This window comes from Phodopus roborovskii, unplaced genomic scaffold (assembly GCF_943737965.1).
Source record: "Phodopus roborovskii unplaced genomic scaffold, PHOROB, whole genome shotgun sequence".
In the NCBI taxonomy this organism is placed as follows: Eukaryota; Metazoa; Chordata; class Mammalia; order Rodentia; family Cricetidae; genus Phodopus; species Phodopus roborovskii.
The window spans coordinates 30465621-30484532 of record NW_026126459.1 but is presented as its reverse complement, the minus strand read 5'-3'; the positions used below and the strand labels follow the sequence as shown (position 1 = coordinate 30484532).

At 41.9% G+C, this 18912-nt stretch overlaps 1 protein-coding gene across 4 annotated transcripts in view; it reads right to left on the bottom strand.

Annotated features, from left to right (window-relative positions):
* Positions 1-7304: 7304 nt before the first annotated feature.
* Myo1b (myosin IB) overlaps positions 7305-18912 on the bottom strand; it is a 159638-nt gene continuing 148030 nt past the window's right edge. For all 4 annotated transcript variants that reach the window (XM_051190146.1, XM_051190148.1, XM_051190149.1 and 1 more), the window contains 5 exons: positions 17272-17378; positions 15003-15135; positions 14312-14464; positions 12786-12913; positions 7305-8939 (listed from right to left, as the gene is read on the bottom strand). In XM_051190146.1, the coding sequence (XP_051046103.1) occupies positions 8816-8939; positions 12786-12913; positions 14312-14464; positions 15003-15135; positions 17272-17378 (645 nt within the window). In that variant the 3' untranslated portion in view covers positions 7305-8815. The remainder of the gene's footprint in view (positions 8940-12785; positions 12914-14311; positions 14465-15002; positions 15136-17271; positions 17379-18912) is intronic.

Below are 18912 nucleotides of genomic sequence, written 5' to 3'. Positions count from 1 at the left end.
GAGGTGAGATGAAGGTTAGGAGCACTATTGTCATATGTATGTATGTATGTATGTATGTATGTATGTATGTATGTATGTATGTCCCCAGGGAGGAAGGAATGCAATCTCATGCAAATAACCAGGTGGTTCATGACCTGGGAGGTTCACACTTCATGCTTTAGACAAATGATTTTTTATTTAATGGGGTCATTTTTCATTGAGTTCTAGTAAACAAATTGGAAGAATCAATATGGGAATGACTGTATTCATTAGCAACTGTGTCAAATCATCCAATGGGCACAGCCTTTGCCTCTATACTCCTTCCTGCTCATCTCCAGCCCATCGCCATGCTCAGCCCTGCTCACTGCTCACACAAGGTAGCCCCTTCCCAACCCACACCGTATCCTCCCCTCTCTGATCCCTCTCACCTACATTCCTGTCAATTTGTCAGAACTGCCTATAGCCACAGAGGCTGCTTCATGGATAACCTCCAGTACCTGATAAGAGGACCGTTTCCAGCTTCCGGTTTTCTGGGAGAAAGTGATGTCCCCTTAAGGGGCCGGCCTCCTAGATGAATGCAATGTATGCACACCTATCTGGCACCATGGACTTCTACTTTTTTTCTGTTGCTTAAGAAAATCATAACTGGAGTTTATAATATCAGAGAGACAGGATATATTGTTGTTGTTGCTTTTAAAAGGGATTCAAAAGGGCAGCTATATGTTGTGACATAGTTATACAACACCTCCAGTACATCTGGTTAGATGTATCTCAGACCGGCCTATCCCAAGGCTACAGGCTATCAATGCGCATCAAGGGCTTCTCTTCTATTTTAGTGCATGCATCCACCATCACAGAAGGAAGGGTTCTGATTCTGGACGCTTTGAATTTGCAAACCAACTTAACCTCCAGAGAAAAAGGAACAGAGCTCTAAAGAATAAAAGACATGTGGCTGTTTAAAAGCATGCAGTGGGGGAAGTCATGAACAGGCTAAGTCAAGAAACATCTCTCGTCTAGTGAGGCAAGCAAAGCTCCAGGTACCCGGTTAAATGAGCCCCCAACAGGAAGAAGTTGCTGCAGCTAAGCTTCTTCAGACTCAGTACCAGACTCCACAAGGAAGTGGAGAAAATGGCTCCCTTACAACTACAAATGAACCAAGGAAAACTGTAGATGCCAGTCTTTTTCTTGTGGGTCCCCACTACAAGCCATGTAACTTCATGAGCCATTGGGGGCTGTGGGGTCAGCCTGCCCACATGACTCTCAGTTAGCTGCATTCACTGATGGATATACTTATGGTACTGAAACCTTCACCCACCCACTCACTACTTTTGTCTCTGAAAAGCATTTGCAAGGACGTAGCCAATTTTGTGTAGGAGCCATATCTGATTTCATTAACATTTTTTCTATAAAATAGTAACGTTAATAACCTATGAACACACCTATGCTACACACCAAATGTACTCTTCTACAGGATCTACCCTCCAGGACACAATACAAGCACATCTTCTCTTTCTTTTTGGACAATGTACCACATAGCCTCCAACTTCTTTTGTTGTTTTGAGGCAGGGTCTCTTTACATAACCCTAGCTGTATTGGAACTTACTACACAGACCAGGCTGGCCTTGATCTCACAGAGATCCACCTACCTCTGCCTCCCAAGTGCTAGGATTGAAGGCATGAGCAACCATGAATGGCTCTAACTTCTTGTTTACGGCAGGATGAACTGAACTCCTGATCCTCCTGTCTGTACCTCGTCTGTACTTCTTATCTGCACCTCCTGCCTGATCCTCCTGTCTGTACTTCTTGCCTGATTCTCCTGTCTTTTCTTCCTACCTGCACCTCCCACATGTTGGGACTATGTGTGTTACCACCACACTTGGCCTAGTGGAAAGCTTATCATTTCCTGGGAATTTTATTTTCCATATTCTACTCCCAATAGTTTGTTATTTTTCTCTAAGCAGAAGTGTTCTTGTCAGATCCTGTAGAAACAGAGGCACAAATATGTTTCTGAAATGGGTGTTTACATGCAGAATAACACAATTTTACATGAGGGACCATCTTTTCACTTAGAGGAAACCTCTACAATAGTGAAAGAATAAAAACCAGGGAGAAATACTACTTTCCCTGAAGGAAGGTTGCTAGCCATGGCCACATCTGAAAAGTTCAAAGGTGGAGGTTTCTACATTCCAGACTTGGAGAATATACCTGTTCTTTTTAGGTAAGTACTAAAACTTCTTTTTTCTACTAGACTCTTTTGCATCCCTTTTCTGAATCAAGATGGAAACCTGCTCTCCTTTCAATGTGCCTTCATTGATCAGAGACGAGGATTTCTGCCAAGCCATCAACAAGCAATCCTGGCCAAATGGCAGACTTGCCAAGATCAGTTGAGTGAAATCTAAGATACAGCAAAACATCTCATTCAGGGATTTGCTTTCTAAAAACAACTTATTAACTCCACAGAGAGTAAGTGGAAAACAAGTTATTTAATACCATTAAAATAGATTTTAATTCTCTACACTCAACCTAGCGTTGTTACCAGAATGTACCATGTCTCAGCAGAAAACAATGAAATCCCAAAATGGGTTGTCCCACAGATGTGTACAAAGATGAGTTTGTTTAGGGAGCTGAGGGGTAACGTGACTTGCCAGTAAGTGCTCCAACAGAAACAGTGCCTTTAGATGTGGATGGTGTGTCTACACCCTACTGATCAGACCACACGTCTGCCTGCATGTCTGGGTGAGGTTTGGGGACAGTTCAAGATACCACACATGGCTTCGTCATCTGTAGTTTTATTCCTAGTGGAAAGAACAAATTGGTGGGTGGATTTCTTCCTCTTTTAATGCTTCAGCAGTAGCTCTCAAGCGCTTTGCGTGTCATGTCACCAGATCTCCTCTTTTAGGGCCAAGTCTAATTTGTAGTAGGAAATAAAAGCAGCTGTTCCATCCAGTCTGGGAAAACGCTGGAAAGGGTGGATTCCAATTACTGCCATTCTTTTTATTTTTTGTGATCTCTGCACTCATCTGTCCATAGTAATAACACACAGTGAGAGCTGCTGCCCCCACTGGAATGGGAAGCTGAACAGTACACAGGCACTACCCAACATGGTACTTACAGTCCTATGAATGTCTCCCTGCTTATTCCTGCTCACAGCTTCCTAAATACTACCGAATGTTCAGGGGGAGGTGCTTTCTCACTTGTGTTTAAGTTATGTGTGTTTAATTTAAACTTGTAAATCCCGTATTTGTATAGAAACTTACTAAGTTTCTTGTATCAGAAAGTATTAGTGTACTTCTGTGAGCCATACACTTCTCAGAGTGGCTAATTTCAGCCACCTTTAGGGGCTCTGCCAAGTCTGTCCCCATAACCCCACTTCTTCAGCATCTTGATAGCTCATTCTAGAAGTTAGGACTCAAGACAGCTGAACCGCATATCACACCAATGTTTGTTCACTGAGTCAACTTCATAGTGCATTTCTTCAGGGTCGCTTTCAGGTCTCGGAAAAATGGAGGACACTTTGTTTTCTGCTATGCAATGCCATTACGACTCCACTAGTCTCTCTTCAGAATGAGTTTACACCGATAAAACATTTCCTATACTACTTACATTTACTTGCTAAGGCAATTAAATGTTACTGCGATGTTTGCACTGTTTTCCTTTGCCTACAATCTGCCCTCTTAAAACGGGACATATATGCACTTAAGAACTACACAACCCACTTCATCTTCCTTTCTGTTACTGTTCCTCAGTCAATTAAGGTCTCAACTTCAGAAAAGCCCAGCAAGCAGATGTTAGTTTTAAAGGGTAATTCTGAATTTAGCTAGCTCAGAACTGGGAAGCAAAGAATGGACTGTGTGATTAATGAGACATGATTTAGAACTTTTTAAAATTAATTTTTAAAAAATGTGCAACTAGTAGAAAAGCCAAAGAAAGATCTGGATTTCACTTCAGGCACCATCTGTTCTCATCTCCGAGCCATTACCACAGCACAGGAAAACCAACTGTAACATTAAGAGGCAGAAAAACCCTCCAAGGTCTCTCATTATTCTACCAAAAGAACTCAGCCGAAGAGAGGGATGTTCGATCTAAAACCAAAGTATGCACATGCACTTGTGTAAGACAGTAACTTCAGGGAGATCTTATGGAAAATTTAAGACAGGAAAATTAATAATATGGACAGAATGTACTGAGTGATGGGGAACCATACAGAATAAATAAGCAAATCATATGACATTAGGCATTCATTAATTTCATAGACACAGTTAATAGTTTCCTAGCATTACCCCACTGGGAACTCCCTGTGGCTTTTCATGGATTTGGAAGAGTGAGGAACCATTCCTACATCCACTTTTGAAATTATTTACTTGACTCGTTCACTTATTTAGCATACTTACCAGTTTTAATACTGTTTCCTCAGAAAAACTCAAGATGGCTAAAAGTTATGAATGTCACTTTTAAAAGACTATATTACATGATGACCCTGTGGGCACACATCAATAGATGCAAAGGTCTAGATATACAGGAGTGGGGGAAAGGTTAGCCTTTTCAGTAAAAGGTGCTTGTCTGCGGGGTACACGTGCAGAGGTAAGCAAACACAAATCTTGATGCTCTACACCATTAAAAAAAAAAAAAATCAATTCCAACCAGATTAATGGCCTAAATGTCACAACAAAACTTTCAGAAGAAAAGATAACCTCAGGCAAGCATTTCCTAAGCGGGAAACCAAGCACGAACCACAGGGCAGGCAGCTGGTAACCAAGACTACGTTAGATAGAATTTCTGCTCACCCAAAGGTCCTGCCTGATAAGGCACCAGAAACGTAACCAAAGACCGTGAAAAGACATGTCACATACACATCAGCAAAAATAAGTACAGAAATACAAACCACAAAGGAAAGGTAGACAACAAAACACTGGGGAAAACAGATACTTTGCCAGAGGATCCAACTGGAAAATACTGACAAGGCAATGGAGCTTCTTAGTGATCAGAAGGACAAAAACACAAGCTGAGCTCACCAGAGCAGAACTAAGCACTGCCACTACCAGTGTGGCAGTAATACCACCCTGAACAGAGTAACTTCTTTGGAAATCAGCTTGAGAGTCCACTAAAGCTGACAGGTATTTTGTCTGATGCAGCTGTCTTGAGATAGCCATTCAGCCGGGATCTGGGAACAGCCTTGCACTAGGGTGTTCCCAACAACCCTATGTACAAATGGCTACTACTGGTTAAAAATTGGTTATACAACCGATGAATACAGGAGAAAATTAGCTACACACACACACACACACACACACACACACACACACACACACACACACAGTCATGTTGAGAGAAAGCAGCTAGGCAGAAGCCTACATGTTACAAGATCTCATTTGAAAATAGGGAAGATTAACGTGCATTAAAAGACAAAGTTTACTTTGGAGAAGGATTTTGACTGGGATGAAGCTCCTGGTGCTGTATCCAGGAACCTGTTTTGAGTTCAGGGTACATGTTGTGTGTGCATCTTTCTGTGTGTATGGCATTCAAAACCCTACTTTAAGATAATGTTCCAGATCTATTACTTGAAGAACTCTCACCTCAAAAAGGGGGGGGGACCCCTTAAGTTATGGTGAGCATAATAGGACAGGAAGTTTACTGTCCTCAGTGTTGCTAGGGTACTGGGTGAACAGGAGTTAAATTCATTGCCCACTTCCTCTTCAACACACCGAGTTTAGAATACCTTTCTTGGTTATGAAGTTAGCTTTTTCCTGAATTTTATGGAACTGGGCTAAGGGAATCTGGCCACAACAGGGGGAAAAGTTAAAGAGAAATCTATGGTTATGTTGCTGTGGTAATTTGAATGCAATCTGCCCTCATAAACTCATAGGGAGTGGCACTATCAGAAGATAGTGCCTTATTGGAGGAAGTGTGTCACTGTAGAGGTGAGCTTTGAGATCTCTTATATGCTCAAGCCATACCCAGTGTCTCAGATCACTTCCCATTGCCTGCAGGACCAACATGTAGTTCCTTCTCCAGCACTATGTCTCCCTGTATACAGGCACTCTTCCCACCATGATGATAATGGGCTAAACCATTGAACTGTAAGCCAGCCTCAATTAAAAGTTTTCTTTTATAAGAGTTGCAGTAATCATGGTATCTCTTCACAGCCACAGAAATCCTAAGACAGCTGCTAAACATTGTGACCAATTCCAGAAGATCAGTTGGAAATGATCTTCAAACCAGGAGGAGATAAGGAGCCCCACAGGGTGCAGATGATTGCGGTTTCCCCTTCTTGCCTGTTAGAAGTGCTGACTCACCAGGTGTGGCCCCCTGGAGAGAACAGAAGAATGACTTATAGTCAATGGAATGAGATGCTGAGGCGGCAAGGATTCACAAGCCATAGGTCTTCTCAGAACCACATTCATTGTTACAGTTGCTTTGCTCCAGGGCAGAAGAGCCCAATGATTAGTTCCTTCTCTTCTCTTCCACTCACCTGTATTTGTTCTAGTCAATCTGAATGCAGTAGATGTTAACAGCCAACTTATACACATAAAGAGAAGAGACCCACCAAGAAGGCCACTCAGCCCTCCCCAAGAGAAGACTTGTCATTTGAAACCTCACCAGAGCTACAAAATAACTTACCTATTGTTTAAAAAGGGATTAAAGAATTACATTTGATCTAAAAGTATTTTAATAAGCTAAGCTCTAATTATGAGAATATTTAGTTACATGAGCTTTAGTATCTATCAGCATTACTGAAACGATATGACTTCAGGTGAGTCTTCAATACTGAGGGTATGCCTATGATTCCCTGAGCACATGGACAGCTTCTCTAAATTTGGTGTGTGGTGGGAAAATTTACCAAGTGAACTCATACTGTGGGTCCTTTGCACTCTGAATTCCACTCAAGAAGGGACTCAGAGATGATGAGCAGGTAAGAGAGTTGACATTTTCATGAGAAGGACTATGAATTGTGAAAAGAGCTTTCTTTCTGGGGCATCTTGCTAGGAGAAAAGGGCAAAAACAACACATCTGTCGATGAGCAGAAGGCAAACTCACACTCTCTTTCCTTGGACGAAAACATCATATACTGCAAAAGCAGCTGAAGGGTTAACCTTTGGAGGCAGCGGCTGAGCAGACAGGTGGTGAATGAACTGACAGTTGGTGGCCTTTCATAGTGACCAGTACTTTGAATGCTGTGAGCATATTTAGTAATTGTAAGTACACCCTGTCAAAAACTCACCGAGGAGTCCTAAACTTCCACTCACCCACAGCAGGAACTGTCAACTTACCGCTTTAGGAATTGTAAAAGCTGATATCCTCCACCTGAGCCAATAAACACAGACACGTTTGAGAATCTCTTTATCAGAACTTTTTTTTTTTTTTAAGTACAAAAATCAAAAGAAAATCCCCAGGGAATATTTTCATTGGCTGATATTGGTACAAAAAGATTAGTGAAAAGCCGATAACACAGAGACCATATACTGTCTGGATGGAAAACCTTTCTGTGACACATTAGACATGTAACATATGAAAATAGCTTGAGATACAAAAATACAGTTGTGATTCAGCAAATGGCACCAAATTAGAACAATTTTATTATTTAACAGAATCCCGATGTATATACATTATCCTCCCAAATAAGAAAAAATTTAATTCCAGAGTTTAAAATGTGGTTTCCTTGGTGGATCTTTATTCTAAATTTTAAAGAGAGAAAGAAAAACAAAAAATAAAACAAGAAGCCCTGAAAACTAATTCTACCTTAATTTTGATCTTTCACTAAAATACACACCCTATACCAACCAATCAATCACCTCTCTCATACAAAAACAAAATGTATATTATAAATAAAACTTTCAAAGGTGGCCTTGGATGTTTTATTGCACATCGAAGAGAAGATGGGCCACTCTGAACGGCTCATGGCCTTTTCTTACGTGCCATTTCGATGGCTGCCGACTCTGGGTGAGAACAAGGGGGGGGGGGCATCCAGGGTCCATCTCATGCTTCTCTGGAACGGCAACAAAGCATCGTGCTGCCCTGGTTCAGTTACTTTCCCTACAGTGAGAGTAACTTCCATTCTCTAACAGAAGGTAATGACAGGGGATCTGAACAAATAAATGTGCACGTCTAAAAGTCAGTTTTCTCTTTTTCAAATAGATTTTAAAAGAAAGAAAGAAAGGAAGAAAGAAAAAAAGAAAGGAAGAAAGAAAGAAAGAAAGAAAGAAAGAAAGAGAGAAAGAAAGAAAGAAAGAAAAGTAGAGGAATTTCACCCAATCATCCATCTCCAATCCTCCCAGGCCCACAGCTTCTCAATGTGTACACTGCTTACATCACACCACAGGGTTCCCACCAACGCTCTCATCATTAGCAGTATCGGTTGTCCTTGATCTCTGCTACCTTCTTAGCTGCTGTTTTGCCAGCAAAAATAAGCCAGAAGGCAACACCTTTAAAAATAAAGTTTTCTAATAAGTTCAGCACAGTGCCCAGCAAAAAGTAGGCATTCAATAAATATCCGATAAATGGATGTAAGCCCCCTCCTACGCTTACATGAACTAATGATTTATGGGAAATATATGGGTTTACGGTACACAAGTCTAAAATGGTAACTGAGGAGAAAACACATACAACATGGAAACAGACACTGTTAATTTCTATAATCCTGTGCAGGACAGACTGTGGACGTTAGGGTTAACTACTCCAATAATTAAAACTGATTAGTCAAATTCTTTTTAGTTTCGCCAAAGGACTCTAACCACTAGCCTTTGGCAACTCCCAAACATACAGCGAGCCCCAAGTAAAACAAAATCAAATTGCACTATTATGAAGAAACAAGTCCATGAGGGCGGAGGGGAGGCGTCACTTAAGGGACAGCAACTTCCAGGAGCCGGTTGTTCTTTCGTTTGCAGGTTGGCACACTCCCGTTTTTCTGGTTGCCTTGGATAAACTTCACACACACTTTGTCTTGTCTGAACTGCACCAGGAACCTAGGAGAAGAGAACCAAACACTCAGGCGCACGCACAAAGCAGATGGTGGTGGGGGTGGGGTGAGGTGTACAGTAACACATGGCAACACCAGCTTTCCCTTTCTGTAACAGACATTGACCTTAGGAGGTACTTATCACCCATTTCCATTGTACATCTGATGAGGAACGCAACAGTGACTTCATTCCACTCCCACCTGTCATCAGCAAGTTCACCATATTCCAGCAAGGTAAGCTGAGCTGACAGTAATTACTTTGTGTTTCAGTGGGGACATCGAGTAGCTGCATATCAACATTCTGTAACTCCACCTTTCCTCATTTTTACAAGGGTACGTTTTAAAGGGGTCAAATTAAACATTCAACAAATCAAACACATGAGATACAGAATTCCCGAAAGCTATTCACACCCACCCTACACTAGTGATCTGCTCACTCCGCATCCTAATCAACAGTTTCAGGACCTCTCCCCATTCACCTGGCGGGACAGCATCCTAAGTGACCCATCTAGCAAACATGCCATTAACACACACAACAGCAACAGCAAGGAGTCAAAGGCTCTGTTGTATACATTAGCCCCAGTTAAAAGGCCATGCTTTACAAACACCATCTCCTGGGGTGAAATGAGATACAGACTTCTAATTCACACACTGTTTTTATTTAATTTGTATGTGTTCATGAGCATGTTTGTTTGAATGCAAGGTATTTGTTGTACAAGTTAGAGTTCAGCTCTGGGTGTAGTTCCTCAGGGGTACGAGCTACCTTGGAAAAAGCTTCCTTACTAGAACCCACAGCTTACCAATTAGGTCCAGCTGGCTGACCAGCGAATCCTAGGATCTGTCTGCCTCCCTAGCACTGGGATTACAAGTAAGAGTCACCTCATCATCCACATAAGTGCTGAGGTCTGAAGTCAGGTGCTTGCCCTGATGGTGTCCAGACTGAGCTAGGTCTCTGGGCCCTTGCTGTTATAAAAGAACAACAACACTTACTTTCAAACCGGTTCTTTCATTTCCTCTCTCAGCACCAGGGATGGAACACTTTAATTCTGTATTCCCCTACTTAGAATATGTCCTTAGTACATATTATTATTCTTTTCTTTTTGAGACAAGGTCTCACTATGCAGCTTGGGATGGCCTGGAACGAACTGTTATCAGGTTGGCCTTGAACTCTCATCAGAGATCTTCCTGCTACAACATGTTTGACCACATAAATAATTGTACTTATACTTATGTGCCTCAAAAAACAAAAACAAAACAAAACAAAAAACCCTTTAAAATCTAACATAAATCCCAACATTTTATAAGTCTTGAATTTTCTCCATGTTCATGGGGCACAACCAAGATTCACAAAGGAAATTGCCACAGCTAAATGTATTTTGCACTGTGAACCACACTGTTCTTGGTCATTTACACAGATTTAGCCTTAAGACAACTGGGGAGCAATTAACCACTATTATCTATTTCTAATTTATAGAAAAGCATTTTCCAGTCAACAGGAATATGGGACATATTATCTCACAGTATTAGTGGCTGCCAAAATTTCAAGGTAAAGGAGCATGGGTTAGTAACAGTGGAGATCCATTTTGAAATATTCACCTTGTACACATTACCTCTAAGTGTGTCTATATACAGCATCGTCTATTACGAGTTTAAGGACCAGGAATTATAAAACAACCAAGTCTTTTAGTGATTTCAACTCTCATGCTCACACCTGTACTAATTAGCTTTCTGAAGACAATTTACCTACAACGACTACGGTTTGTTAGAGCAACTACTTCCACTTCTGAAAAGGTTCTGAAGTGGCATAGCCAAACTGCATGTTGTTTATGACACATGTTCTACACATCTGGCAATGGGCTGGAGTCAACCCATCTAGGGCTGTAAGCATAGGACCTGCCATCTCTGAGTCCGAGGACTAAAAAGTCTACTTAAATCTGAACTGTTCCATGAGGGGATTTCTAAGACCTGCTTGTGAGCACCAGGGTCTATGAAAGAGGTTTCCTGGAAGCCACTGTCCAGACTTCCTGGGGTGTTGAAGAGAAGGAGCCCACACGGGATATGAAAGGTTCCATCCGCTCATCTATTTTTATCTGATAAACCATTAGGAAATACAACAGGAGAAGGGTTATAATGCTACCAAATATTTGTCTTTCATGTGACCGCACTGTAAATCTTTGCTCAGACAACTATTTACTGAATGCCTGTGACATCCAGAATGTCACAGGCCTGTCTGGATGGGCAGGGTAGGATCATTTCTAGGTGGAGACAGCCATTGGAGGGATGCTCCTCTTGACCATGATTGGGAAACAGAAACACAATGTCCCCTCAAAGCCTCCGTGTCTATGGGAAGGAGGCTCAGACAAGTTCCATATTAAGAAAGACTCTCAAGTTCTGTCAGGGGATTCTTATCTTCCCACGTGCACTGCTGCTGATGTTCTGGGAGAGCGGTGGCCAAAAATGGAGACCCCTGAGGCTCTGGACTTAGGGGTTAGCTCTTCTCTCTGTGACTACACTGCTGCTGCATCCAGCTACTTGTGGGGGCCAGGTCTTCATCTGGGACACAAAGGACCTTCTCACGGTGAGTGACAAAGGCCAAAACCTCAGCACCCCAAATCATGACAAACTTAAACCAACGGGAGCACTAAGTTCTAACAGGACCAAACAGGTTAAAACCAGATGACCTGCACTCCTATCTGCCGTTAAGTTTTCCTAATATTCCCTCTTTCATTTCTAGAGACGTCCATGCAGAGTGTTCACAAATGCCCTCCTCCCAGGCACACAGCATCCCAGTGTGAGGACTGGGATCCCAGCACAGCTCAGAGCCCAGAGTACAAAGGAGACACAGAGTGAGATACGGATTTATTCCAGAAAGATGCCAAGGAGGAGATGGAATAGAACAGGCCTTGACATTTAGCCCCAACTAGCTTGGAATTTGCCATGTGGACCAGCTTGGCCTTGAACTTGCAGCTATCAGTCTGCCTTTGCTCCATGAGTATAAGCAGGTAGCTGCCAATACTCTTGGTTTTGAAAAACATCCTTGGGACATTAGTATCCATAATTAAAATGTGCATGCAACAATTTTAAAAAGGAAAACATTCCACATTTACACCAGTCTTAACATGAGTTACAAACTGTGTCAATGTGAAATTCCAGTTACCAATATGCGAAATGAAGGTCATCTCAAGTCTAATGACTCTGAACCGCTCCCTCTACTTGTAAGTCCTTTCCAGCATGGACCATTCCTCACTACCTCCTCTTCAGCCCTTGCCTTGCCCTACACAGCTCAGATTCTTGGCCCCTTTGCTCTATTTTAGCTTCTCACTCAAGGGAACCGCTCACACTGAAACAAAAACCATCCCTGTAAAACAGGGAAGGCCATTCACCTGTGCTCAATCCTCCTCATAGTCTTTATCAATCTTAGAAAGAGCTCCACTCTATGTTTAACCAAGCCTTGTGTAACTGGACTCTACTTTTTCTCTCTAGGATCTTCTCCCACAGTCTCACTCTGTCATAGATTGCTCCTGTCTGGGGACCTCTGCACCTATTCCTGCATTGTGTCTGCATCTGGCTTGCTCCCTTAGTTAGCTCTTCCCTTACAGCCGAGAAGTCTCATTGTCAAAAACAATACCCCCCTTTGCTTTCTCCTTCTACAAGCCCAAATCGTGTCACCTACTGATTAATTTTCCTTTACATTATTTGCCACATCACTTAAAGAGATTGGTTTGGTTGGCTGCAAATACTGGACATACCCTGCTACCTAAAACAGTTGGGTTCAGGGACGAAACTGGAGAAGCAAACCCAACAGTAAAGCAGACAGTGAAAAGAATACAATATGTACAATATGTGAACATACTCATCGGAGATCTCAATGTTGAGCTTCTGATTGGTTTGGCTGAGAGTCGTGCGATAAAGCTTGGTGGCCATTTCAATGAGGTGCTCACTGCTGAAGAGAAAGTCTCCTTTACTAGCTGCTTCTGAGCCCTGCAAAGACAAGCCAACAGTCAGACAGAGGAGGCAAAGTTAGCAGGCGGGAACCTTAACAGTGTCCTCAAACCTCAGGCGCCAGGGCGCATCCTCCCAGATGAGCAGTAAGGGGAAGACTAGTACTTTGATAGCTCAGGTTGGTAGTGGACCAGAGCAGCATTCTGCAGACCCCCTGGGCGGGGAGAAGCCTCAAGATTCCTTTGTGGTGGGTTTGCACAATCAAGTTTGATGGACAACAACAACCCAACTTATAACTCATTCTCAAACCACTGTTCAAAAACCTTTCAGTGAATTGGTTTTGAAAAGTAACACAGGGTCCAGTGAGATGGCTCAGGGGGAAAAAGTGCTGGTCACAAAGCCTGATCGCCAGGGTGTGATCCCTGGGATAGACATGGCAGAAAGAGAAAACCGACTCTCACAAGTTGTCCTGATTCCTACAAACATACACACAATAAATAATCATAAAAACAATTAAAAAGCAGTCAATTAAAAAAAAAAAAAAGCAACACCAAAAACACTTCAAACAAACTCCTGGGGTACCCGAAACCTCAGCTGCACAGGGTATCACTAGGGAACTTAGAATGCTAGGTCCCAAGCTGAGGATTCTGCTGTGATTAGATACACATGTGGCTAGGACAGCAGTAGGTCTCCAAACTTCCAAGCTGTTTTTGTGTGTAGTGGAGGCCGGGAACAGTTGCTGTATGCCTTGATATGCCTCTATTTAGATTTAAATTCATGGTGGGGTAACAGGCTAAGGTAAGCCTTCAGTTCTTTTCTATGTATGACTGGCAGATGCTAACATTTGCTTATTTGGTAATGACGATTATGTGACAATCACTCTGTTAAGTGTTTATGTACAGTGTGCACAAAGCCTGCTACCAATGTTATGTAGTAGATCACTTTAAATCACTTTAAAGTTGAGATTAATGACTTAAAAACAGCATGGCTCCAGTCATCAAAATAAAAAAATCTAGTGCCTACACTTGTTTAACCTCTCTATTCAAGATAGTGGTTCTATTTAGTAAAAAGCATAAAATATCAAAATAAATTGAGGTCAAAGTCAATGGAAAATGTTTTACTATAGTTGTAGCTATTGATAAACCACCAAGTTAAAGGTGAACAAGAACAAAGATGGTATTTTTAAGTTGTCACACAGAAGCATCATAGTATCAAACATCTGGACATTTTGATGCATTACTCTCTGAAGTCATGGGAGCGAGCTAATAAAAGTGTAATTTAATTACTAAAAATGAAGCTTGAGATTTTATATGTGGGTGAACACAGTTAAACTTTACAGGTCAGTAGGAGAGAGGCAGGGCTAGTTAGGTGGGGACATCTAGCCAGTAGAGAGAACACAAGGAGCAGATTTATGTCATGCCTTCAGGTGACACTTACCTCCTTGAGATGGACTGCAAAGAAGCCATCATTCTGCGAACTCATGGAGACCTTGGTCACATCCACCAGGGGGACCTCGGACTTGATCTGCCCGGACTTTTGGTCAGCAAGGAGAAGGTTATTGTTTGTCAAGAGGAAAATCCGGGATGTACTCTGAGACAAGACAAAAAAGTATGTATAGACCGATGACCCAAAACACTCCCAAATGGCCCATACGTGTGAAGCTGTAGTTACTTCTAGAAATATGTATTTTATTTTGCAGTCTCTTAGCAAGTATATTTATGTAAACAGACATGCATACATAATGAATTCTGAAAACTTTTTATGTATGTGTGCATATGAAAGTGTGTGTTCATGCACATGAATGTGTGGCTGTACGTACAAAGGTGCATACGTGTGTAGGCAGAGGATGATACTGGGTGTCATCTACCTTTTCTACCTTATTCCCTTGAAAAAGGGTTCCTCAGTGAACAGGAACCTCTCTGTTTTAGCTAGGCTGACTGGCCAAACTCCCAGGATCTTCATACTCCAGTGTGGTGTTATAAGCAGGCACATCATGCCCAGTTCTTTTATGTGGGAACTTGGGATTTTAATTCTGGTCCTCATGCTTGCAGAGTATTAATGCAGAAGCAGAGAAATGACTCTCAGTGCACATGAGCGTCTTATGTTGGGGGGGGGGCAGCATTTTTACCTTCCCATTAGCACGGTTAATTTTGTTCACAACTTCAGCAATAATGATTTTCTCTTCAATGGCGTCTTTGAGTTTCTTATACTTTGGGTTCTTGTTGATTTCCAGGTAAGCTCCTTGGAACGGTTGCCCAACACTAAAGGGGAATGAAAGATTGTACCTTAGAAATGGTTTCAAACAGATGTGTCACTGTCAGAAAGAGATAGGCCAGGTGATCTTAAAGAATAATCAACATCATGAAAGTGACTTCAATTTACTTTATACTTTGCACAGGCACCTGTTTTAGATTTAAGTTAGAAATGAAGCCTTAAACCTATGCCAAATGTATTTCAACGCAGACATTGGCAGTTGGTTGGTGGGGCCGTGATTCACTTGTAATGATCAGGAGAGAAACTGCCACATACAGCCAAAGTCAAGCATGTGGCCCTGTGTGAAGGAAAGGGCAACAGAAAGCTAATAGCTGCCCACACAGGGCACACCAACACATGTAAACAAGGGAAGCCAATGAGAAAGGACAACCATATTACCATCACCTGCTCCAAAGACAATGTCATGTTCACACAGAGAGTAAGAAAGTCAAAACCCCCATGGGGAAGGATGGACCTAGGTTTGACAATCACATAAAAGACGATACAGTACTTGATTTTCCCATGGAACTCTGGAGGCTCATGGCCACCTCACTAGGATGTGCCTGGAGGTGATGGGCACTTAGGCACACCCAGAGTGCTTTGCTTCTGCCCAGAGGCCACTTAAATGTACTCTCTTTGGAGACCTCGGGTGACTCCCTCAAGGCAGTGATTAAACGGCACCAAGAAAAAGACTGCTGGCCCACGCGATTTACAGCTTCATTTTGAGTTCATTTCTGGAAATAAACGCAGAAGGCTTGAAATGCTTGTGCTGTGGGCAGAGACTCAGGGAAGAAAAATCTACGTAGGTGGCCGGCCCTTTGCAGCTCCCAGGATATGAGCCGCTAACACTCATAGGCATTGCTGCTTCACGGCTCGGGGAGGCAAATTCTTTCACATCTCCCACAGGCGAAGAGAGTGCCATTCTCTCCAAAAACTGACACAGCTCCCCAGAAGGGACTTGACTCGCAGTTATTAACTTTCTTTGTGTTCATAGTTAATTGTGTTTTTAAATAATAAAAAGTGCTAAGAGACTAATTTTAGTTTGTTTCCTTAGTGATGCATTCTACTAATTGGCCCCTCCCCCAATTTTAGAGTCTTCTATGGGAACTGTTTAAGAAGGCTGCCGTCTAACTTAAGGATTAAAAAGAAAAGGATGAATAAAAACAACTACTGAAGAAAGCACACCACTTTCCTTTTGGCCTAATATTCACAGAGTAGGAACATTAGATAACTTTAGATTTGGTCATGTGTTTGATTTAGGAAGTACAGGTTATCTTAAACATCCAAGGAAGCAGCTAATGGAGGAAACACTCACTGCAATTTGCAATAGTAAAAACCCAATGGGCCTGGCAACTATGCTAATTTAACCCTTTTAAAGGTATAGTTTTCAAACGTATATATAGATAGAAATAATAATACAGGACCAAGATCTTTATTTCTAGACCTTTAGGAAAAGCTACAAGCCAGTGGAGATTCTGGTTTGAAATTACATAAACTACTTGTTTATATAAAGACCAGATGAAACAGAAACAGGAATGTGTGTGTGGGGGGAGTTGATAAATGTCCAGTTCACAGGATGCTCAAGTCCTTTGTCAAGGGTTGGACTTGTTGAATTTGCAATGCGTTTATTTTTTTCCTGAGGACAGTGTCCACAACAAATGAACTGGACTTTTGTACAGGTCACTGAGGTTGTGACTAACCATTTAGCAGCCAAAAGAAACTATAGGTTCATGCTTAAGTTACAAGAAAGAGTAATGACCGGGCACTGGCCTGATAAATGAGTTTCTGACCTGACTTCATATTGGCAGAAAGATCCCAACAGTGATTACGATTCAATGCAAAAAGAGCCTTGAAAACCAGGTTGTACAATGACAATTTATCCCAAGAGTCCATATAACTTTCATTTTTAAAAAAAATGATCTCCTGTTTACCAAATGATTTAACCTAAGGCCGATAGAACAAAACCAACAGTTGTAATCCTTATGTGACCCATGGAAGCTGCTCCCTACTGTTAGGTGTATCTATACCCAATGGCTTCTGAAGTAATTCATATTAATTTGGTACCATAGAAAAGATGCAGAGACATGCCTGAGAAAAAAATTAGTAAAACCCTGGCATTTCCGAGTAAGCACAAACATACATACCTAGAAGGATATAAAGCTTTCTTGTCTTTGAAGAGTTCGCTGGCCTCTAGCTTCTCCTCATAAACAAGTTTCTGCTGGTCTGTGAATTGGTCCCTGTACTTTTTACACTGTGAGATAGGAGAAGAACATACACAAAGAACCACTTAGACAAATATATTCTCAGGTTTTGTTTTTGCGACAGGAAAAGGTCTCTCTGCAGAGCCCTGGATGTCCTCTAAAACTCACCACAGCTGACCTTGAACTCACAAAGATGCCTACCCCTGCCTCTCAAGTGCTAAGATTAAAGGCATGGTGGCCAATTTCTTGTTCCTAAGCATGCTACACTAAGAGTAACAGTGGCAATGCACACAACACAACATTCATTTAAAGAGTTAAACCCACTTTGGTTTCCAAAAGTTGATCTTAAGAATATGTTATGAACCATTTGTGTTACAGATTTCAAAATGCTTCTTCAAATATAACAGGGCCTAATCGGCCTATACCAGGAAGTCTAGATTTACTTTGCTACAATGTAAATCCCCAAGGATCTCCAGGCCCTAGACTGTCATTCCTGAATATACACTCACAAGAAATTAACACTGTATGGCAATCCCATGCAGAATTACACACACACCTCTCTAACCCAAAAGTGTTTACTCTTACTTTTTAATTACCGTTTTTCATTTTAAAATGCTGGACATGTCTAGAGACACTAAAACCCCAGCACTTGGAAGGCTGAGACACAATCAATATGAATTCAAGGCCTGCCTGGGCCATACACCACATCTGAGTTGGTCTGAGAACCAAACAGCACAGACATATGATGGCAGTCATTTACTAAAAAGATTTCATGATCCACAAGCATGTTATGGGTAGCCTGAAAAACAATGCTTAAGTGTCCCTCATTACCACAGTATACCATGCAAGGGGGCCTGGGGAACCCCTTAGCTCTGTCTCTGTGGATAAAATGAGGGTGCAGGACTGGCCAGAGGAGCATATTTTTCAAAAAATTGGTCTAAATGTGGGCTAGGGCCTCTGCTGAAGTGACTCTAGGAAAAAGGAGAACATCCAGGTTGCTCCTCTCCATGACAAGGCTTCCTTCAGGAGCAGACAGGCTTCTCCCCAGCTTCCGCCCAGAGGAGGAAAAGGCGAGCAAAGAGTGGAGGAGAGCCCGACATAGAATACTCCTGCTCTTAGGTCTGAAAATGTTTTTCACGTCAGACTCAAAGGAGGAGACAAGGAACTGAGAGACTGTTAAATCTGTTAAGAACAGAACTTGGAATCCATGAATCATACTAATTAGCAATAATGTCACTCTTAATATGTGACCAAGGAGAGAACTGCCTGGAATATATAGCGACTAGTCATATCCACAAGCCTTTCTAAAAATAATTTATAACATCTAACAACCACATACATTCAATCTTCCATACAACAACCAAGTGATTCAAAGAAAAGCCTTGCCATGAGAAGAGGCAACACCAACACTCACCCTTCCTCAGGAGGTTTGGTCAACAGTGGTGTCTGATCCCATGTGGGCCTGAGTTCCCTGGCCACTCAGGTCCACATGCCCCAAAGCTTACACAGATGCTCTGTTCACATATATCAGCATAAAACAGACTTTCAGCTTCCCTTTATTTAGGACAGAGGGAATTCTGACCT